Genomic DNA, 24,882 nt, shown 5'->3' with positions numbered 1-24,882 from the left:
CTTACTTATTTTACCCCATCTCTCACTCCACCCCAGAGCCAGGGGCTTTTTTAAGATAAGAACTGTAGCTGTCCACCACTCTATCCTTAATAGATGGCTGATACAGGGACACAAAGCGTGTGCTCACTAAATAGTTCTTAAGTGAAAGAACCACTTCTCTTCTTACTTGTTTCCACCTGTGCATCATGTCCTAGGGCATCCTATGAATTCACCACACTAGTGCCCCATTTAGGTACATGCAGGATCTATGCTTTTGATCTGCCCTAACTTTTCCATTTCTGGGAGGATGTTTTGAACTCTGTTCTGAGGTTTGCCTCTGCAGGTTGTCAGTCTGATTTGCTTTACCATTTAGAGGTGCTAATGGACCTAGTGTCACTCTCCTTATATAGCTGTGGTTGTAAATTAGTCTTAATTGGAGAGAGTTTTTAACCCAAAAGAAAGGCTATGCTGGGGGCACTTTCAGTCCCTCTCCTGAAGGGAGCATTCTACTTAGGGGCTTTCTGTATTCCTCAAATGCTCCCACAAGAGGGATGTGTGTGTCTTTCCTTTCTGTAGAATGGCATCAGAGATAAATGTCCTTCGGTATAGAATACTTGCCCATGAATGGTCATCATGATCCTTTTGTGAAACACTGACACAAAATAGTAATAGCAATATGGCAATTTTTTAGATGGTGTCACAGATATGAGTTACAGAGAAATGAAAAGTTCAGTGTCATATGCCTAACATTTAATGTAGATGTTAACTCTATTTCCACACATTGTTTATAAATTTGTGTAAAGATTTTGCATAAGTAAAAGATAAATTGCAAATATTTATCCTATTTTGTGATAAGTAAACCAAAACAGTAGAGAGGATACTCATGAAACAGAGATCCAAAGATAAAATAAATGTTACTGTCTAAGAAAAAAATTGATTCACTTGGGCTACTGAGAGATGACTTACATCTAGGTAAAATGGGGCAAATTCTTGACCTTTTTCCATTTGGATTCTCAAAGAAGGGGGAGAAAAAGCTACTGGGTCCAGATTAAAAGAAGATAAAAAGCCTCTTGTTTCTAAGGAAATAAACATGGGCGTCTGTTTCTCCTTTCTTCTTCTTTCCATCCCTTCCCCCATCCCCACCCCGCCACCATGGAGGACTTCTCTAGCTTACTTTATGGTGTCTAATAATGACTTTACCACAGATGAATCATTAAATGCAGCGCTAATAAAACCCTTAGAGATAACATAAATCAAAAACTTTTGTTTTGGAGATGATGGAGTCAGCATTCAGAGAAATCAAGCATCATGTCCTCTATCACCCTCCAGTAGCAGAATTGGAATTTGCAGCCCTGTTACAAACATTCGATGACAAAATGTGGAATAATCTTAGATGACTAAGTGAATAAAGAGTATGATTCAACGAAATTTATGGCATATATTAATAAGAATAATACTCAACCCTGTCTAAATACTATTCTAAGTGTTTTACATGTATTAGCACACTTGATCCTCACAATGCCTTATGATTCTTATTTTAACCAATAATAAAACTCATGTCCAGAGAGCATAAGAGACTTCCATAGCTCGTCAGTGTTGATGCTGGGACTCTAAGTGAGACAGTTGAACTCTTGAGTCTGTGTACATAACTGCTATGTTGTACTTCTTTTCTTTCAAGTATATCTATAAATTATTCAAACATCTGTGCAGTGGTGTTAAGAGCATGAGCACTGGAATCAGAAACAGGAATCAAGCGATTGGCAGTGTCACTTAGGAGCCATATAATCTTAGTCATATTACTTCTTCTCACTTGGCTTCGAAGGGAAGGAAAATTCCCCCCATTCCCTCATGGTTCTTCTGGCTGGTTTAATAATTAAAATGACATAAGGTAGATTAAGAGGAGAAAACCAAATTCAATATATACGCATGGGGAATTCACATAAGCACAAAGAATTCTAGACAGTAAGGTAAAATGAGGTACATTAAGTCCTCAATAGGTTCTTGGAAACCTAAATGAAATGACATATAATAAAAACCAATTTTACCACTGGCTAATTGATATAAACAAAAGTTAAGTTTTCACGGCATATTTCGGGTTACAAAAACATCACTAAACTTCTAAATAAAGACCCCAAAACACTTCTAATATTAAACATGGAATTAAATGTGAGCTATACATACATTTAAGAAAAATTCATAAAAATAAGAAAATGATTTTCCCACCCGGTTTAGGGTCACAGTGGCCAGAGCTCAGGTCACCAGCCGGCCACGCACCCTGGACAGGACACTCTCTCAATGCAGGTGTGCTCACACCCATCCACACTTAGATAGGGACAGTGTAGACATGCCACTACCTCAAGTGCACATCTTTGGAATGTGGGAGGAAACCCAGGTCCCTGGACAAAACCCACACAGACATGGAAAGAACACACAGACTCCACATAGGCAGTGGTGCCAGCAGGGAATCAAATGTTTTTCCCTATCAGTGTTATAACGAAATAACATTGAACGAAAAAATGTTATTGGAGGACCTGCTGTGTGTGCGTGTATCATTCTGGACTAAGGAGAAAGAGATAGGGGGTTGGAACTTCAAAGGAAAATAAAGCAATTCAAAGGTGGATGAAAGAATTCATGTTTAGTAAACAAATGTTTGTTGTGACATCTAGATATAATGTGACATAGGGAGGACTTTGGTCAAAGGGCCTTGTTAGGCTCCTCCCTGTCTATTACATCTAGTTCAGATTAAACTATAGTTTAAACTATCTGTGCTGCTAGTTCCAGCTCCTTCCCAGAACAGGCCTTCTATCTTAAATTCATTTAGGCAGTTAGACGGAAACTTAAAGGCTCTTCCAGAGTCTTCTGGACTTCAAATAATCAATATCCCAAGAGGTATACTTTGGGGTGGCAAACTCTGCTCCCCTTCAGCCTATCTGTCCCCATTGGTGACTTGAGGTTCTCTAGTGTAGCACTTCCTCATAGAGTGGGAGAGTTGCCTAGGATAATGCAAATAAAGTTCTTAAGTCTCAGAACCAAGTCTGCCACATGTGTTAAAAATTTCCAACCAAGTCTTAATTTATATGCTGGCATGCTGTGTTAAAGTTCTTGTTTCATTTCAACAACACAGAAACCTTATTTTTTTACCCTTCCTCTTTGGAAAAACAAAACAACAACAACAAAAAATACATGACTGCACTTTCCTAGCTTAGTAATATGCATAAGAAATTTAATTTATGCTTTATTAGGATATTTTAATGCTTTAAAACCTTCATTTTGATTTTTTCTTTTAAACTAAATGTATTGTAGGAACTTGCTTTCTCGATATTTGCTAGTTTCAACTAAACACGAAGCTCTGGAGAAGAAATTCAAGGTAGTTGATTTTATTTAATCCTGGTTTGTGTGTATACTTGATACTGAGAATAAAACAAAGATCAACTAATGAAATAAATATGAGGGAAAATCTTGTTTAAACAATCAAACAAACAAATAAACAACAACAACAAAACCCTTACCATTTCTTTAAAAATATCACTGTCTACCATACATAGGAAGATAGTGTTTTCAAAAATTAAAGACAACTGACCATCTAAGTTTCCAACATCCTTGTAGGGCCTACCTCATCAAGAATCAATGAAGTCTGAATTACAATTGTCTTGGACAGAAGCTGTATTTGCGAATTATCCTGCAGTCACAGAAAGTATCTAATGTCAACCTAGCAAGTATATTGAGCAGATATGACATTTACTCCCCTATAATTACAAGGCATCACTAAGTAATTTTTTTCTGCACAATTGTTTATGACATTAAAATCTCTTTCCTCTAGTATCTCTCGAAAATTTATTCTTTGATCTAATCTCTGAGAATTTAATTTCCTTTTCCACTCTAAAGGTGTGGTTTAGGTGGAGTAATTTTAAGAGCTTCAAAGCAGTAACTGTAAACTAAATGAGACCTGAAGAACCCAAGATGTTTTTCCCTGAGATTACTGCTAATGGAGAGATAATTCGTTGAGGTGTTTCATGGCTATGAGATAGCATCATGACCTATAATTCCATTGATTCACCTTGGGGCAATTTATCTACCAGAAACTGACAGCTGACATTTTTTAATGCTGCATCGAGAACCAGCAATACTGCATGGACTTCTTAAATGAGCTCTTTCCTTTAGAGTCACTCCAAATCATGATCCACAGGGCAGAGAGAGTGAGTGCTACAAAGTAAATCAGTTATGCCTCTGCTTAAAACTCCCCAGTGGTTTCCTATGACAGGACAATTAAGTCCAACTCCTTAATAAGGCTTTCGTGGCCCTTACAGAAGAGATTCTGCTTTCTTCTCTAGCCTCAAATCCCATCTTTGCAGGGTCACTTCCTTCAGTTCTTTGTGTTGTTCTTTGCCTCAGCCATATGCACACAAATCTTTTTTCTAGGTACTCACTACGTCCCCCTGTTGCTTGACCAGGTTACTGCACATGTTTGGTGTGTAGTGGAAATAGAAGAGGAAAGGTTTTGGGGGGAAATGTTACATTAGACTAAGCGGATTGAAAAAAAAAGACATCAAGCTTGTTTTCTTCTGTATCAACCTCTAATTTCTATATATACCTCTCTTCATCTGAAGTCCTACCGTCCTCAGCTACTTTGAGCTGTTGCTTACTGTTCCTGTTCTTAGCAAAGTAGTCTCTGAAAAATAATGTATGATTAATTGTATACACCTCAGGGTGAATTCACCGAGTTAAATATTATAAGGTGTTTATAATATATCAGGCTTTGTTCTAAGCACATGGAAATTATCAGTGAGCAATTAGGAAAGGTGCCAGCTCTCAATGAGCACACACTCTAGTGGAAGAGACAGAAAAGGAACTATTAAATGATTAAATAAAGATCACTTTGGATAGAAATCATTAGTAGGAAGAGAGGCCAGGTGTTAGAGTGTTTCTGGGAAGAAGTGCCTAGTGTAGACCTTGTGGTTCAAATGTTCTCTTCAAAGATAAGAACTCAATGAGGGAGTAGCCTTGGCCCTAAGAAGACTAGGGGAAATCATTCCAGGCAAAGGGGATGGCAGGTACAAAGGCCCTAAAGTGAAAATTAGTGTTTTCAAGGAGTAGGAAGAAAGGCCAGAAAGACTGGAGCAGAGTTTGTGAGGGGACAGGAGACAAGGTCTGAGGGCTCAACCAGCAATGGGCCATAGCAGGGCTTTGCAAGCCTGGTAAGGAGTTCTTATTTTATTCCTAGTGTAAATGGAAGCCAGTGGAAGGTTTTAAGTACATAAATAGTGTAATCTCATCGGGAATTGCGCAAATATGTTCTGGCTTTAATGTGGAGAACACATTGAGGAAGAGCAGAAGTAGACAAAAGATGAGTTAGGGACTTCAATTCATCTCATGTTGATGACAGTTCGGGTCAGTGAAACACTGATACAGGAGAGCATTGAAAGTACTATGTTACCAACTTGTTATACTTTTAAGATTTATCTTCATTGAGACACGAAAGTGATTTCTGCATTTAAAGGAATTTCAGAATTTGTGTAGGAGGTTTTATTGGGAAAGGAGGAAGTTGAATCAACATATGTGTTAAACGATAGGGAATTGGTTTAGAAAAGAGGAAAATATTGGAAAAGGGGACTCTTCATGTGAAATAACTTTAATAATAAAGAATATTTAGTGGGGAACAGAAGCCAATGTGGCTTCCCTGAAATTATCCCCTAAAATTCAGGAAAGTACTGGATTTGGAATCAGAGTAACTGAATTGGAACCCTGGATTCATCCCTGTAACTGGCAGGTTTGCCTTCTCTGACCCTTTAGGTTTGCTCATCTGTTAAACAAAACAGTTTTACTCAGTGCTTGGTAACATATTTTCCAGATATAAAATTAATCAATTAATGTCTCTGTTAGTTATAATGATATCATTCGTACATTTATCTCTTTAGAATAGCTTTATAGATGGCATTTTCATTGAATAATAGAGTCGAAAGATGTCTACAATATCACAAAAATATTTACTCATATACTCATATTTGCTCATTTTATAGACGAGAAAACTGAAAGATAGGAGAAATGAACCAGACAAGGTTTTCTTATCCAATTAGTATGAGATGTACTCTGCAACCCAGATCACATGACTCTTAATTAACTACTCTCTACATTAATCTCATCTAACTTCTTACAAGTCCAGAGGATAATTACAATATATCTTAAATTCTTTCTTTGTTTCTCTTACATAGAAGCACTTATGAACTGGTTGGTTTGATAAACTAAAGAACTCTTCTACAGCTCCTTACAAAATAGTGGAATTTTCCCTTGTAAATAATGTATAAAAATGTATTTCTCAGAACTGTACTGAGTAGGATGATTGAGCCAACAGCTTGTCCCACACATGAACAATTCAATAGAGATTTCCATTTGAGAACATCCAAAGACTCTGTTTACTTTTTTCTGGTACATGGAGTAAAGCAGATTAAGAGAGAGAAACTCATTCTATTAGTTACATTGCTTTTAATATAATGGAATGAAAGGATACATTTTATGAAGTAATTTTTGTAAAAAATGAAAATTAGACACTCAAAAGGGAGGGAGTGAGCAGTTAGCCAAAGCCATTAAGATCAGTTTTTTAAAAGTCTATATTTCACTTTCTTTAAAATTTTGACTTTTGTCCAGACACATTATCAGCACCTTCTTTGATCCACTATAATCCCCAAATGAGGCCTGAGGGATGCATAAATCTTTGCTCTGCTGCTAAAGATTCCTGCAAAATCTTTTTGATTATGGAAATGAGTAAAGACAGATGGAAATTCACAGTCTTAAGTGAATAAATATAGCTTTTAAAACACTCTCTCTTTCAAATAATCAAAAGCACAAGTCAGCATTACAGACAATATTTCAAGAATGAGAAATAAGAGTGGAGCTAAAAATTATACCAAGCTAAAAACAAAAATAAACAAGCTTAATTGAGGAGCAATGTGTCCTGGACTGAAAGAGTAGAAATTATATTCCACAACCTCTCAGTGCCAGAGCAGGACTCTCACTTTTTCTTCAAAGCTTTCTTATCTTTCCACTTGCAGCTCATTGGAGAACCCAGTCAGGCTTCATTGAGAGAGAGCTTTAGGAACCTACAGCTGGAATTTTAGTTTGATATTTATAAGGAAAAAAAAAAAGTTAACCTGGAAGTGGGAGATACACTAAGCCAAGGGGAAAAAACCCTCAAATCAAATTCTTATTTAGATATATTATTCGTTTATAGTTTGGCAGTTTGTGTTAAATAGAATGATTGTTTTTATTGACTATGTAGGGGAAAAATGAGCATCCGAAGTGACTATGAATTTGTTTTCTCTCAGTACTTGATGATCCTACTAACAGCATTTGTTCTCTCTGTAAATTTTTCTACGTTTTGTGTTTGACACCCACTCTCAAGTTTTAGGGTTGCTTTTAGTGCTCGTTAAGAATACAAATACAAAAAAAGTACCGCAGATGTAGGTTTCTAGACTAAACAAGTCCACAATAATTGTTACACATGCCTACTTGAGTATATAAAACCTCACAGTTCTGTGAAAACAAGCATAGTTATCACACTGTTAAGGTTGTTTCCCTTACATGCTACCTCCTAGAAAGAATTGTTTTCTGCTCTGACTCTAATCCTTTACATCCTCAGCAGATGAATGTCCTGCCTGATCTAATAAACACACAATCTATTTGTGGCATAAAATTACCTTTGTGCTTGTGTCTCAGTACCTGAAGCACATTTTCAATGCTACCATCTTACAACCTGCTATTGGATTCAATATTCCATCTGACTATTATTGCCATTGGAATAAATAACAGTGTGGCAAAAAGAAAATATCCAAATTTATTAAAATTTGGCAATGGCTTTCTTCTATGTGGCAAGGTATGCTGGTTAAGAGTTACTGCTCTGAACCTGTTTTAGCAACTCAATGTTCATCTCATGTATGTCTTAAAGAGGAGGGATTGCTTCTATTAAAAATAGCCTACTCTCATGATCTTGAGTACTCTACCTTATGTGAAACTCTGAAATTGAGATGACTTTTGACAACCCATCTGAAATTTTATTAGTTTTATTTGGCCGGGTGGGGGAGGGGGAGGAGGGAATTCATCCACTATCTTCTGCGGTAAAAATATTAATCTATGACTGAGGCAAGTGTCTGGAAGGAAATTGTAGTGAATGAATAGGTGCTCCCATCATATTTAAAAAACATTTCAACACTATAAGATTAATTGTAAAAAAAAAACAAACAATATTTTTCTTCTGCTTACTTTGTGATACACCGTTGTATCCTAGAATATAAAATGGATGAGTATGGATGCTTGTAGTGTGCATGTGTGTGTGTGCGTGTGTGTGTGTGTGTGTGTGTGTGTTGATATAGATATGTGTGTAGGAGGTATGTGTGTTAATCCTAGAAAGTTTAGCATACATTTATTACATGAAATGTTGACTTCTGACTTATTTTAACTTTTGAAATGTTGTTAACTCATGCCATGCTTTACTGTGACCTAAAATGGAATCATAAACTTGATCCTGCATAAAGGAGTTACAATAGATTGTTACAGAAAGAAGTGGTGGGAATGAGGGTATGGATGAGATCAAAATAATATATATGTACATTTCCTATGCATGTGGCAAGACTTGTGTAGCTTCATAATATTCTTTGCATCTTTTCTAATCCTGATCATCTTGCATGGTATCCCATGTGGCTCTAAAAAGTTCAGTATAAAATCCTAACATGTCACTCCACCCACATCGGTTTCACAATTGCTAAAGCTTATCTTTACCTTCTTTTTGCTTCTTCACATAGAGTAAAAATCTGTCCTCTAGAATGTGCATCTCTCTGGTAACTTAAATCTCTTCTTTTTCTGTTTTCAAGGATGGGAGGAACGGTTTTATTGGACACCAACTGGGCGGGGTAGTGGAAGTGCCAAACAGCAAGGACCAGCGGGTCAAGTCAGCCAGAGCCATTCAAATCACCTACTACCTCCAGACCTATGGCTCTGCCACCCAGGACCTCATAGGGGAGAAGTGGGAGAATGAGTTCTGTAAGCTTGTGAGGAAGCTCCAGGAGGAGCACCAGGACCTCCATCTCTACTCTTTAGCATCCTTTAGCCTCTGGAGAGACTTTCATAAGACCAGCATCCTGGCCAGGAGCAAGGTCCTGGTGAGCCTCGTGCTGATCTTGACCACAGCCACCCTCTCCAGCTCCATGAAGGACTGTTTGCGCAGCAAGCCCTTCCTGGGCCTCCTGGGGGTGCTCACAGTGTGCATCTCCATCGTCACCGCAGCAGGGATCTTCTTCATCACTGATGGGAAGTACAACTCCACCCTGCTGGGAATCCCGTTCTTCGCCATGGGTAACTATCCATCCTTGTGGTAATCGGATTCTTACCGGTATGGGGCAAGGTAGTACATTTCTTGAATTCTCAGGTGGAAATCTGTTTTAATTTTGCATTGGTGTGTCTATGAGATTATGTAAAATTTTACTTGGGTGGTGTCTGCTTCACCTTATTGGGCTTTTCAAGAAATTATGGGCTGACCAAGCCATTTTCTCGTTTATGTTGGAGAATTTAATGCTTTCAAAATATTTTAAAATTGCATGATATTGTAATTCTCTACTCATCTTCTTCAAAAATTGTAGGTCAAGGATTAGGAGGTACAGATTTAAGGAGATCCAAAACCTTCAAAACTTTCAAACAAAACTTTATGGTTTACATTTATATGAATTATCAAGTTGTTGGTGATAAAGAGCAAATATCATGATGTGAAAATTCTAAGAACAACCGATATGTTCTAATCTCAGAGAGCTTTTTAATTAAACTTTATTAATTCATTACAAAGTTTTTGCAGAGAGTATACTCCATTTCCCACCTCTATATAAACTAAAACTTTCCTGCTGCTACTTAAAAATGTGTCTTCTATTTTTTTCATCTCTGTTGAAAAAAATTAATGAGCATCCGAGCATCCTCAGTCAAGACATCCGTTCTTGTAAGTTTTCTCCCAGATATACATAAATTGTTTTGCAAAAGAGAAGATCAAGTCTGGGAAAAGTGAGTGATGGCTCAGCAACAAAACTGATGGAGCATATCAGAAAAGAGATGATAATGGTGATAACCACGGCACTGCAAAAGAGTTCTGTCAGCTGTGATATAATTCCCTACATGTAGCGATTTGGAAGAAGAGCTGTAAAAATGGCCTCTGTGTGGTGAACTGACATGAATGAGAGAGCTTTAGCTATAAAGTAATTGCTTTTTGCTCCCCAGGTTAAAATCAGCTCTAAATTACATATTTATTATTAAATGAAAAAGACACAGGAACATGGTCAGACAGTCTTCTAGGTGGTCTGGACCCTTTTTGTTTTCACCTTAACAAACATTTTCAAGAACACTGCAAAGTAGATTCAAACTTCTTTATCTGGAAATCTAACTTCATTGTGGCCCTGTTAAGTTAGTTCATCTCATTAAGCCTCAGTTTCCTCTCATGTAAAATGAAGGTAATAAGTGAACCATCTTCAAAGAATTGTTTTTTGAATGTAATAGGATATACCTGAAGCTAATATACTCAATAAGTATAATCAAGCTTTAGTGGTTAATCTGGTGCTTGGTAAGTGCAGTAGAGTCAATGATGAATAAGAAACAGTACTTGGCTTCAAGAAGTTGAAAGTCTTCCAAGATTTGCAAATCATCTTTAAATGCATGTTCATCTCATTAACAAAACATGTTTTCCTTTTTCTCAAAGTACCATATGAAAAAATTTTTTTCACTAGTGACGAGAATGAGTCTAGATTTGAACCATTTATACTGGTTATTTTGGGGAGGGGCTCAGTCTTTTGACTCGAAATAGTAAGATTCATAAGAATCATAAAGCATGACTACAAATGAAACATGACTCATTCAAGACTGACAAATTAAATACTTTACAGCCTACTAGGGCTTTTTCTAAAACTGATGGCAATCCAATTAGGTAATGGAAAGCTGTATCAGGAAAAGTTTATAACATACAGAATTTTATACTCCATACAACTAAGGAGAAAACTTGTCTCTAGTGATGCTGAATTGTAGCATAAGCCTTATAAAATCAGAATGTTGTTTTCATTCCTTAAAGAAATAATAAGAACCCTGAAAGCCACAATGAGAGAAAAGTCTAGACCCTGTAGCACACACTTTTTACATTTTTCTCCTCTCTCAATGATCTTTGACATCATAAATCAACCCTGGACAGTGTAGGTGCAGACTCTAGGAAGCCCAGTGAATACTCTTTAGTATTCCTGCAATTCTAGTCCTTAAAATATTATAAAAGGAAGTTTTCTGCTTTCTGAAACCTAACAAAAATAGACTATAAATATAAACTTATTTAAGAGAAGGAAGAGTTTTGTTGTTGTGTTTCATTTGTTTGTAAATTATTAAGATAATAAAGATAGCAAGGTAAGAACTAGTGAAATGAAAAGTATACTCCACAAGGCTAGGTTTTATCTGGGTTTTATCCCAGCTTTTCCACTAACTTTATATATTTTACTTGGTAAGTTATGTGTAGTCTTTTTGTCACTTTGTTCACATTCTTCACATATTAAATGAAGGATTTGGACTCTTCTGTCTTAAATTTCAAATATCCCACAATATTATTCATTTCATTTCTCAATTGAAGTTAGAATTTTATCATTTTTTATAAAGAAATGATACATTTAAGGTATTTATTATCCTCAAACCTCTCATCTTCATTCGCGTTTGTTGACTTCCAGTGTGTGTGTGTGTGCAAATGTATTCAGAGCCTGACACACAAAGCTGTGAGACACAGAAAGCACACCATGATGCAGGTGGTGAGGTGGGATGTGATGCTAACAATAAGTTTAGTTTGGCAGATATATATCTTCAGGTTATACACACAGTATTGGTCTAAACTAGTCCTTTGATGAATTACAGTTTACAAGGTGTCAAAACTGCATAATCCAAAGTTAGTTGGGTATAAGGAAAAGAAGCCCAGATCTTTTGTGAACCTCTATTTCTATTCCTATCTCCCAATAAAGATTTCTTTGAGGTAGTGAATATTCACTCTATTGTGCTCCAAGATTCAAACCATTCATCCTCTTTAGAACTTATCCCCAAAGCCGGATGTGTTGCTCTTCAGTCATTCTTATTTTTGATACCTAACTTCCTTCTATACTGCACTTGCTTATTCTTTTTTATGACCATTCATCCACTTAACATCCCCAATGTCATTTCAGAGTCACATATACTCTACTACCCCTCTATATCTTGCATTTTTTAAGCCCGTACTAATTTTTATATTTTTTCCTAGTGTTCTCATAGGTAAATTTATGTTTGTCAAATTCTGTTTCAGATTTAGGTTTAGAAAAGAAAATGATTACAAGTGTATATATTTTCTTTAGAAGAAATACCAGAAAGAGAAATCCAGACTTATAACAATTTTTTTTAAACCATGAGGTCGTCTAAAATGACCCCATTTTGCTCCACACCTAATGTTCTTTCTCTATACAAGCAAAAACCAATGCCACTAATTCAATGTATAACCCTTTGTCAGCTTTTTCCTTTTTTTAACTTCATTTGCTTTATGTGGATGTGTCTCTTCTTTCTGGAAAGAGAAGTGTAGCTGATATTGTACACGGATGCCAAGCTGGTTCTCCCTGTTTGTTGTTGATCTGTGGATACTTGCCAGGGACGTTAGTAGCCTTGGTTTATAGTTATTTTTGCTGTCCATCCGAATTTGTTTTATACTCCTGGAGTCTTACTTTAATCAGTCAGCTCAATGCTAGTGGACACATGCAGATGACTTGTTTTTTTGTTTGTTTGTTTTCTATATGAACCCAGAGTTTCCAGATATGAGACTTTCATTCATCAAATAAAACTGAGCTTCACATAAATTTATTTATTAATTTATTCAAATTTATGAGCTTCTACTGTATTACAGGTATTTTGGGTTATAGAATAAAAGATATTGAACAGGACTGATCAAATCATTGCCTACATGGATCTTACATTCTAAGCCTGCATAAGGGAAGCATCAGACAATAAGCAAATAAATATAAACTATGTTATATTATTGATAAGTGATATAAAATTTAAAAGTAAAGCAGAGAAAGGGATAAATAATATAAGTAGTTCAGAGAAAAGCTTTTCTAAAAAATAAAATAAAATTGAAGTAGAGAGCTGGATGAAGTGAAGATTAAGCCATGTGACAACATGAGAAAAGAGCATCCTTCACAAAGAGAACTATACATGCAGAGGCTTTGAGATAGACCTTATTTGGTGAAGTTAAGGAAGAGCAAGAAAAGTAGTGTTTTGGGAGCAGAGTGGGCAACTATCTTAGTATTATGGGATGATGTTAGGGAGGTACTGTAAAGCCAAGTCATGTAGGGCACCGAGAACTCAATACTGAAGCACTTCAAGAGAAGAGAATGTGATTTGAATAATGTTTTAAAACATTTTGTAGTTACTTATTGTACCATCTTTGGCTACAGTTTGGAAGTTTGTCTGCAATAGTGTAAGAATGGTTATAGGGAGACTATGTAAGAGGTAATTGCAAAAATCTTCATGGAATATAATTATGGCTTGAAATATTATGGGAGCAGTGGCAGTGGAAAAAAGGGATTAAACTCAGAATATATTTTTGAAAATAGAATTGACAGGATTTGCTGAAGGACTGCTTACAGTTTGTAAGGAAAAGAAGAGTCAAGTGTGACCCCAAACTTTGAGGACTGAATAACTAATAGAAAGCAGTTGCCACCTACTGTCATAGGAAGATTGTGGGAGGAATAAGTTGTGGGGAAAAAATATCAAGAGTTTAGTTTTGTATCTGCTAAGTTAGAGATACTTTTAAGCATCTAAGTGGGAAAATATGGGGTTAGCTATATAAGACAGTTATGTAAATGAGGTTTAGAAGTAAAATCTTTAAGTTTGAACTGAAAATATAAATTTTGGATTCACCATGGCATAGCTAATAATCAAAGACATGGAATTTGAAAGGATCAACTAGAAAGATAAATGCACATAGAAAATAGAGACAGTCTGAAATCTAAGATTAGAATCATTCAATGCTTAGAGTTTGGGCTGAGGATGATTTAGGAAATGACACTAAGAACGATCAGGCAGTGAGATAGCAAAAACCAAAAAGAATATTGTCCCAGCAGTCAAGGAAAGAAGATGTTTCATGAAGGAGCAAAGGATCAATTGTTCCAGAAGCTGCTAAGATATTGTGTCCCATGAGAAGTGAGAATTGGTCATTTTATTTAACAATTTGAAGGTCATTGGTGACTTTGACAATATCCACTTTAGGAGAGTGATGAGAGTAATTTAAAGAGGTTCAAGGGAGCTTGGAGGAAGTAAAAACAGTGAATAACAGTGGTAATTTTTTCAGGAGTTTTGCAATAAAGGGAAATAATAATGATTATATGATGATGGCAATGTGCAGTGAAGAAAGAAAGCTTCACCGTAAAACAGAGAGAGGAGGAAATCAAGGGGAGGGAATTGCAGAAGCAATATCACTGAATAGGAAAGATGAAACTGTATTCAGAGCTCAAGTAGAGTCATTGGCTTTATATAAGAGCACAAACGGCTCATTTACATTTAAGAAAAGGGAAGGCATAATATATGGACAGATCCAGATAGATCGGTACATGTGGGGGTGGGAACATGTGGAAATTATTTTCTGTGGCTTCAACTTTGTCAGTAAAATACAAAGCAAGTCATCATCAGCTGAGAATAAATTTTGGGAAGGAGGTGTTGATTTGAAGAAAGTGAGGGGAGTTTGAAAGAGTCACTTTTGAAAACTGAGGAATGAATTAAGGAAGAAATTTAGGAGAATAAGTAGGAAACAATAGGGTCACTCGAAGTTTGTGTACATGAATTAGAAAAAGGAATCAGTCAGCATGGTTGCTGAGTCCCACCTGCTCCTTGCCCAGTCATGTAGTATAGCTGCTTGGGGGAGGAGTCGAGTAGACATTGAAATGAATTTAATTTAAACCCCTCCCCCCAAATGAGAGGGTTTATAGTGTGTGCAGAGTGACTATAATGACAGATCATAAAAATTATACTAGTTAAGGTCTGATATAACAAATAATAATGCCTTAAATTTACTTAGCTTAAAACAACAAAGATTTGTTTCTTATTCATATTACAGCTTGGTGTGGGTCAGGAAGCTCTCTTTGGCAATGCTTTTCGGAGAGTCAAGGATCCAGGATACCTCCCATCTCAAAACTCTGTCTTCTTGGAGTTTGTGCTCGTAGCCCAAAAGAGAGGACAATTAGAGAAATCATACCTACTTCTAACTGTACTCAAAGTGATTTAGTTAACTCTAATTATATCCTACTGGCCAGAAGTGGACAGATAGCAATCAGCTACCTGCAAGGACTTGTAGAGAAGGTTTGTGAGCAAATGGATTATTTTATGATCTGTCTCTTCTACATAAACTAAGCCAAACAATAAGGCAATGAGGAATCATTCCCCCTCCCATCATCATACTAAAAAATATTATAGGGTCAAAATATTATGCTTCATTGTGGAGTCAGAAAATTCTTTTATGTTGGAGTCTGTTCTGGTTATCTATTTCTGTAAAACAAACATTGTAAAACTTAGCAGTGTCAAATAACAAGCATTTTATTATGTTCATAGATTCTGTCAGTCAGTAATTTGGAAAGGTCACAGTGGGGTCAGTTCTTTCCACCTCTATGTCTAGAGCCTCAGCTAAGATGATTTAAATCGCCGAGAATGACTTGAATGTCGGAGAACTGGAATAGCTGGAGCTAAATCAATCACTTCCAAGGTGGCTTCTTTGCACATATGGCTGGTACCACATCTAGGTCTTTCTGAAAGACCATCTCAGCTGGAACTATTGAACTTAGCATTAAAATATGGCCTCTTCAGCATGTTGTTCTCCAGGTAGTCAGACTTATATGGTGCCTCCAAGAAAAGTGTTTTTCAATACTTCAAATAGTACTTGCCTAAGGTAGGCACTCAATAAATATATGTGGAATTAATGAATGAATAGTCTCTTAGTGTTTCTCAAATGGGTTATGCTCTATTAGACAGTCATTAAATCACTTGAATGTATTATTAGCTACATTTATATTTCACTTAAAGAAAAGAGAATAGAGAGGAATAGGAGGTTTCAGAAGGTGTTGCACATAGTATAATATTATTGTGTCATATTTTTTGTTTCAGTTTAATATATATGTATGTAATAGATTATGATGTAAGATGTATTTCCTAATGTGGGCCACAGTCAGAGTTTTTAGAAAAAGTACTCTCTAGAATCTTCTTTGGACCAATATCTTAAGCAGATCATGCTGATAACCGGGGATTTTTTAATGGGAAGAACTCATTAGAAACATAGATAGCTGTTCCTCCTGGTTCTGCTAGAGGAAGTATCTGGATTTAGGAAGAGCAAGGCTGTCAGGGACATAGGTGTTATGTCTTGGGTACTTCCGTTTTCCCCAGACATTAACTAGAACTATGTTTAGCATATAATGGGCCCTTTAAGACTTGTTGGTTGGCTAAAGTTCTTTAATGATTATGTTATAGTACTGGAAATCTTTCTCAATAAGCTGATTTTGCCAACAGGGCCTGTTTCACTTAGGGCCATTAAGCCCATTGACAGCCTTCCTCAAATAACCCCATCACTGGAAGAGAAAGGACATTATTATGGAATTAAGAATGTTCAAGTGGACCTGTTTCTTAGCTACAGTCATTGCACTCACCCTGCTTTGGGTAATAAAGAGTTATTTTCTCTGGGAAAAGGTTTGTCAATGATGTGAAAATCCCTGTGCTTAGAACTTGGAATCAGAAGACCTGGAATGCCCTCCAGTCCCTTCCTTTTATCTGCTAGGTGACTTCTTCTCTCTGGGTTTTCTCTTCCATAAGATAAGGAAATTAGACTGAGTGTTACTTAATATTTCTTCCACCTTTACTCTTTAATCAGTGAATCATTTATTTGACACTTAAGCTATATGTCACCTTATCTAGAATTTTGGCTCATTGGTGGCTGGAACTGGGTTTACTTAGCATTTTTCTATTGTCTAGTCCAAAGCGTGTGTGGCAGACATTTTGCGATTATTGACTTACTGATGGCTTTGCGACTGTTAAAGTTCTTAGAGCAAGAAAAGTCTAAATTTTTGGTTATTTTTATCTTCAATATCTTAATGTCCCTTTTTAAATATATTCTTTAGTTTTAATTTCCTTATATTGATCTGTTCTTCTATTGTAGATGTGAAATGGACCTTCTGAGACAAGTTTTTAATTAGTTAAGACACTGTCTCACCAAATGGTTTTTGTAGACTTTGAAGGAGGAAGGGAACAGATCTTGGCATAATAAGTAAGAAGTTGAATTTTATGCCAAGCAATTGAGGTAACATTGGAAAGTATGTACTTTTTACTGTATAGCACTGTTCAATATTAATAGTTATATCTTGACTTCTTAAGATTCTGCATTTTCTTTGGAATCTACTTCCATCTATTGCACTTTTTACTGCTAATGAGCTTCCTCCAGTGGCAGTTGGACTTTAGAAATGAGGAAGAGAACCATTGCATAACACAATTTTACTCAGAGTGAGAAGCATATGTACCCATTTCAGTGATTTTTTTTCCTCAAGAGTAGCTGCTAGTTTAGACTTTTAAAATGGAAAGATTTATAAATAAGTCATATGCTGCCTAATATATACTGCCCTTGAATATGTACTGCCTCCTGAATCGGATTGTGAATGAGCCTTGAATATATAAGCAGATAGGAAAATGAGAGAGATATCATTTTATCCAGCACATGGTAGAACTATGAATATGCAAGGTACTGTACTTTTCCATTTTGGACATCTCAGCCTTCCTCAAATACATGTCTATCACAAGCAACCTTAACTGCCCTCATTAATTGTAGCTGACCTGACTCTCATGTCAGAACATCCCAAGAAAAAATATTACTGATGCAGGATAGCTGCAGTTGCCAACCAGAATGGTATTTTCTGCAATGATCCATCAAGGCAAATGCTCCAATCCAAACTCTTACAAATTGAAGGATGAAAAAGAATTAAGGCTTATGCCATTAATTTCTTGAGGAAAAATAAAGTCTTTTCCAGATAAAAATCACTTAAAAACTGGACACTTATTTCTTAGATTCAATTCTTTTTCAAGTTAGTATTTTCATACTCAGATAGCTAACAACAAAAAAAAAGTTAGCAGAGAAAATGAGATAAATCCTACATTGATTTGATGGTCATGGAGGTCAGTCTTAAACTTCCAGGAATTGAAGAATTGCTGTGCACTGATTCCCGCCTGCCTTCCTGGAACGTTGTGGTTTATGTACAGTTTGCACCAAGTATCTGTGTGTCATAGTTGTCGATTTCTTTTGTAATAATTGAGCAGTGCCTTCATGCAGACCAAAGCAAATCTCTATTACTCAAGCTTAGGCTTATAGATATTATTATGTACCCTTAGAGAAATAACCCTGAACTGAATTTAATATAAAGAAGGAGCTGCTTTTTTTTTCCCATTGCTTTTCCACACCGACTTGGCCTTAATGGGAATAAGAATATATCTTGGTCAGTGATATTTCCAGTGATTATTTCTATTTTATATGGAACATCCTAAACTACATATTATAGTTAATAATATAAATCATTAAAGTATTAGTTAAGAATATATACTAATAGCATTTGAGATGACATAATAAAAAGCATAGACTTCAACCATAACAGTCAGTGATACAAACCAAATAATGAAAGAAAAGACCTAATTTTATCAGAAAGAGCTGGGTTTAAGATTAGGTTAAACTACTATTGAGAAAAAAAAGTGAGGGGAAGAAACAGGTTACATGCGTCATTTCATCAAGTAAAAACCAATCAAGATCACACAAATTATGAAAGTCACCTAGCTTGTCAATTTGAAGTGAGACTGTGATGAACTTGAGGACTCATCATAATACTTACCAGTAGATTGACAAATTCAGTCTATAGTTCTATCACCCTCGCTTTCTGTCCTCTATCATGGTCAAATGTCAAGGCAACTGCATATATTTAACTGTGTTGGCACATGTTTTATGAATAATAAATGCTCAATAATTATTTCTTAATAAATGACTTGTAATTTCGCTAGCGTGCAGCAATATAAAGCAATAATATAAAGATTAATTTTTTAGAAATGTATATAAATGTGTATATGAAATTGTATGTGTTCTTTTAAAATTTTTAGAGCAATGGTTTTTAAACAAAGTCAAAGAAAATGATTATGTAATGAGGAGAGTTTGGATTTTCAAATATGAGAGTTTAGTCCAAACTTTGAATCTTTTGTTTGGTGTCTCATGCAACTGACAAATATTCCCAAGACTGATTTATCATGAAAATGTCTTCCTTATTTGCCAAGAGCAGCTGTTTCTATTAAATAATGAAATAAAGTCACCAGACCTATTCTCAAGCTTGTTGTGGAGCCAAGATTGAAACCTGTATTACTTGATTTTTCCTCCCAGGTTTCTTGACTCTGTTAGCTGTTCTCAAACTGAGCCCCACGAGGCTCCTCAGGAAGTGCTGGGGTACCATGGGCATTGGAAAGAATTGAGTCAACAGATCCACTGGCTGTTCTTTCCTGCTTTGGACCATGTACTTCATGTTCACATTTTTACATGACAGTTTTCATAAAGATTTAGTTTGAAGAAAAATTCCTGTGGATTAAAAAAATGTTTGCTTAACTGCTAGTCCTCTACCATTCTGTAGTGCCTCCTTCATAATATAATGGAAGGTAGAAACTAAACTTGAGATAAATTAAGTTTATTTTACATCCTGGGTGGCTGTGCTTTGTTAATTACATCTTGGGTGACTGTTATATCCACATACTTCCTGTAGTCATTTTATCAAAATGTTTTTAAAAGTGTGATTTGTACTTAAGACCTTAAGTTTCTCTGTAGACAAGTAAACATATTTTTGAGATGCAGAAAATCTAAAAGGATACAGGCGATGAGATTGTATTGGTGGCAGGAAACTAAGCAAGACTGCCAAAAGACTCCAAAAAGTAGAATTTACCATATTCCAGGGTTAGAATGTCTGTCTTATAGGTCGGAAAATGGTATTGTAAAGGCACAGTGGTAAAACTAGATTCTCAATGAAAGCAGCTTATTAATGAAATTGACAAGAGATAATATATTAGCCAGAATCTCTGTTCTGGTAACTTTTTCAAAAAGTAGTTTACATATATTCCTTAACCAGGCTTCCTTCTCTCAAGATATATACAATTATTACCTGAAGGCTGATGAGCATAAATTATAATACGGTGATGTCTGATGGATTTTTCTTGTTCTCCTCCAAGAATGCTGCCAAAATGCCCACCCATGCCTCCCAGATTCAAGGAAATTCTTCTCTGAAAAGTTCTATGAACAAAGCACAGATGTCCACGTTACTGGACCCTACCATTCCATGTCAGCCACCCCTTTTGAGTGATAAACTTTCTCTCTGAGATGAATCAGCACCATTGACTGTTAGTAAATGAACTAAGTAGATAGTGTTTTCTGTTAGGACTAGAAGACGTTCTTTCTCTTTTGATTATTTACTGATCGAGTGAGTTTAATCCTCAGAGAATGACAATCTTTTTATGTATTCCAAGGGTTAAAGGTTCCTCTTTTTATTCCCTCTGTGAGTTTCTCTATTTTTCTTTTGGGTTATGTTATTTATTCCAGTCTGTTTATCACTTTGCCCATCCTGCTAATTCTTCTTAATCTTATTCTAAGAGATGAAAACCCTAAAGCAGTGGAACACTCTCTGAACAATCCTGTATCCTCGCACCCTACCCAAACATTACTACCAATGTGCCATCTACTTACTCAGCCCAGCATTGCTGTGTTTCTATATCAGTCTGGCCAAGGGAGCGAGGTTCATCCAAGAAGACCAATAGTCTCTACATAACTTCTAATTCCAATATCTCTCACTTTTTTTGCTCTGACCAAAACCAAACTACTACACATCCAAATATACAAAGCTTTTTATGTCTCATAATGTTCCTTCTCCACGAATTCCCTTCAATCTCCCCCTTGTTCTGATTTTCAAGGCTTAAATGTTTCCTGATCTGTAGCATTTTTTTTACCTACTTCCAAACCCGAGAATGACTGATTTTCTTTTTCTCTCATCTTTGTTACATGCTGTCTTCTCTTCCACGCAGGGCCGCAAAACATTCATGAGAAAAAATAACTTACTGTCTTTGTAGCCTCAGCACACTAATAATGGGGCAAACACACTACAGGAAGCATTTTTAAATTATTTTGGGGCTGACTGAATGAAGGACAGCTCTGGCATATTGGCCCACTATGCATAACGGGTCTTTGCCTTGGCTTCTATGTGCAGAGTGCTGTTTGCACTCCCTGTCATCACCAACAGATTTTCTTCTCTACCCTTCTCTTCCCTTATCTTTGCACCGGAAGGTTGATGTTTGTGGCCAGCATCACCCAAACTCCCTTGTCCTCTGGCTTTGGGCTGGACTTGCCAATAAAGAGGCATCACCAGCAAATAGCAGAACAGAAGGAGAAAGAGGTCAAGGTCTTTTTATCCTGCTGTTTTCCTTTCTATTTTGACATTATTTCTCTGGCAACAACTTTACTTTCTGACAGGTCACCACTGCAGTTCTTACTAGACTCTGGTAATGCTATTTCATCCCTTTATTCTTTGAGACTTAAAAATGGTAACAGCATCCTTTTCTTGATAGTCTCTGCATACCTCAATATTCCTTGTTCTGTTTTTTTTTTTTTTTAAATGGCTTGGCCCATACCTATGTAAGTAGTCTCTCAATTAAAGTTTTCGTTCTTTATACTATCTGAAGGATGTCTATATCCTGCCAGCCTCTTTACCTCTTGCAAGATATGAGATAGCACCCCAATATCTTGCTGAATTTGAAGTCCTGCCCTGAGATCCATCCACTTGACTTAGTTGCTGCCTAAGTCTCGCCAACCAAACTTCTTCCAGGCCACTGGATCCCACTCTCCACCAATCCAACTCCTGACCATCAATGGACCTAGGAGCAATATGCTTTACCTACCTGACTGATTATCAACTGATACCTAGACATTTGCTGCCATATTCTGCTTGCCATTTTGGACATCTTAAGGTCACAATGGCCTTTGGATATTGTGCACTGTATATTCTATTAAAGGCCAGTTTTGAGTCAGGATTCATTTCTCCTGCTTTTATGATTTCTGTACTTTGCTTTCTCCCATAAGTTGAATCCTTAAGGGAATGCAGGCTTATTTTTTTTATCTTTCATGGCTATTGTGAGATGTCTTTTTTGAGAAAGATTCTAAAGAAAAATTTCCAAATATCCACATTTTTACCATCACCCTGAGTAAAACTTGGGACTACCATTAAGAGAGGCCATGCCCTTTATGAAACTAGAATAAGAAATCATTTCATTGGAGAATTCCATATCACCATAATGATTTTTAGGTCATGGTGGCTATTTTCTTCCATGTACCTAGTTTAAGCTAAAAGTAGTTTGCTATAAAATTGTTGCCTTATAGTCAGATTTTCCAAATATATATAAAAAGAAGCTGCTTGTCCTTGTTTTGTGCCATGGTGCCTGTGCTTTTGTAGCTATAAATAACACTGGCTCTCATTCCTGGCACATAACACTGCGAGCTTCTATCTAATTTGCTGTCCATACTCACCCTGAAGTCCTGTTCAGCACTGCTGCTTTCCAAGTATTTCCTTCCCATTGAATATCTATGTCTCACTTTTCACAAAGCTATTCATTTTCCATTCCAAGGTTGACACACATCCTTCTACCAACCTCTCTTCTCTCTAGAAACCGTATTTTCTATTCCCAAGTAGTAAATTTTATCCATTTTTTCCTTATTGCAAAGCAATGTATATTACAGGAAAACATTTAAAGCAAAAGAAAGTATAAAACCACCATCCAAAGATAACTGCTGATAAAAATTTCATATATATCCTTTGACTGTATTTATAGATAGATAAATGTATAGATATATGAAACAAAACAAGATGACTCTGTATTTGCTTATGCAGTGTGCTTTTTCATGTAATAACTCAAGAATTTCCCTAATATGCAGATAATATGTAAAACATATATGTATACTATTATTACTAATAGTTATGTGTTAACTCTTATTTAAACAGTGTTCAGATTAAGAAATAGAATATCACTAGCATTCCAAAAGCCTCTTGAATGTCTTCTTCTAATCGCCCTCTCCTCCTCTGCATTATTTTGACTTTTAAGATAATCAGTTCTTAGCTCTCCTTTATAGTTTTACTACCTATGTTATAATGTGTACACATATATATTATTATATCTTCTTGATGAACTAAATATTTTATCAATATAAATTTACTTTCCATATCACCATAATGATTTTTAGGTCATGGTGGCTATTTTCTTTATGGAAACACTTTCCATAAAGTGTTTCTCTAGAAACACTTTAAAGTCTATTTTCTAATATTAACATAGCTTCATTAGAATCTTTTATTCGTATTTAAGTGTAAGTTTTTTTCATTCTTTTAGTATCAACCTTTTTGTAGATTTTCTGTATATCTTATAAATTGCATATAGTTAAATGTGAAGATTTTTTCTGTATAATTACTTTTTGTCTTTTAACTGGAGAACTTATTCCCTTTAGTTTCTTTAATATAATTTCAGATATTTTTGGATTTAAATCTACCATTTTATTTTGTGCTCTCTTTTTGTCTCACATGTCCCATATATATTTCTATCTATATATTCTTTTCACTCTCTTTTGGGCTATCTTTTGGATTGGCAATCCAATTTATTATACCTTTATTCCCTTAGTATCTCTAAAAAATAATGTTTGCTTCTAATTTTGTGATTGCTCTGGAAATTATAATGTTCATACTTATCAAAATTAAAGTTTGTTAAAATCTTCATTTTTCTTCTTTATGTGATAAAAAAGTTAGATCATTTAAACTCCATTAGAACCCCTCCTGACTTAAACATTATTGCTGTCTAGTGTTTTAATTCTAATGTTATTTAATCTGACTAGATGTTATTTTTTTTTAAATTTACAGTTCTTTTTTTTTTTTAATTTACTAATGTACTACTTTTTTTGATTACCATTCCCTTTTGCATCTCAGAGATTTTCATCTGGAATCACTTCTTCTTTATAAAGCAAATTATTTACTACCTTCAGAGATATTCTGCTAGTGAAAAACTCAGTCTTTGTTTCTCTGAACATGTCTTTTTTCCCTCATACTTGAAAGCTATTTTTGCTTAGTATAGAATTTTTCATTGTATTGAAAATAATGACTTTCTATAATCTTTATCTCATTATCTTGTTCCTGTGACTATTTTTAAGATTTTTTTCATTTGGTTTTCTGCAGTTTCACTTGATATATCTACATGTGGCTTTCTTTGCATTTACGTCACTGGAGATGCACTGAGCCTCTTTCATGGATTTCATGAATTATTGTCCTTTATAGATTTTAAAAACTTATCAGCTCTGTCTCTCAAAAATTATTTCTATCTTATTTTTTCCCTCCCTCTTGAGTTGCAATCAAACATATGTTACAACTTTGCATGTCTCTTACCTTCCCTTTTGCATTTATCCGTGTCTTTTTGTTCTATATTCCGAACAATTTCTTCTGTGTAATAGAACAGTTTACCAGTTTTCTCTTTTGCATGCTTAATCCGAATGTTTGTTTACCTCCAAAATTTATATGTTGAAACCTAACCCCCAAGGTAATAATATTAGGAGGTGGGACCTTGGTAGTTGATTAGATCTTGAAGGTACAGCCCTCATAATTGGGATTAGTGCCCTTAGAAAAGAGACCTCAGAAAGGTAGCTCCTCCTCTCTACCACATGGTGGGCACAATGAAAAGGGGTCATCTATGACCCAGAAAGTTGTCCTCAACACAAACCGAATCTGCCACCACCTTGATTTTGGACTTCTGAGCCTCCAGAGCTGTGAGAAACAG

The 24,882-nt window shown here is 35.7% G+C and overlaps 1 protein-coding gene across 4 annotated transcripts in view; it reads left to right on the top strand.

The window, feature by feature from the left end:
* The window catches only part of PTCHD4 (patched domain containing 4), a 168,891-nt gene that overhangs the window by 40,270 nt on the left and 103,739 nt on the right, over nucleotides 1-24,882 (top strand). For all 4 annotated transcript variants that reach the window (XM_016158931.2, XM_016158929.2, XM_016158930.2 and 1 more), the window contains one exon: nucleotides 8,841-9,321. In XM_016158931.2, the coding sequence (XP_016014417.2) occupies nucleotides 8,841-9,321 (481 nt within the window). The remainder of the gene's footprint in view (nucleotides 1-8,840; nucleotides 9,322-24,882) is intronic.

Source organism: Rousettus aegyptiacus, unplaced genomic scaffold (assembly GCF_014176215.1).
Source record: "Rousettus aegyptiacus isolate mRouAeg1 unplaced genomic scaffold, mRouAeg1.p scaffold_m13_p_1, whole genome shotgun sequence".
Classification (NCBI taxonomy): Eukaryota; Metazoa; Chordata; class Mammalia; order Chiroptera; family Pteropodidae; genus Rousettus; species Rousettus aegyptiacus.
Note: the sequence above shows the minus strand (reverse complement) of the source record. Positions and strands in the feature narration are given on the sequence as shown.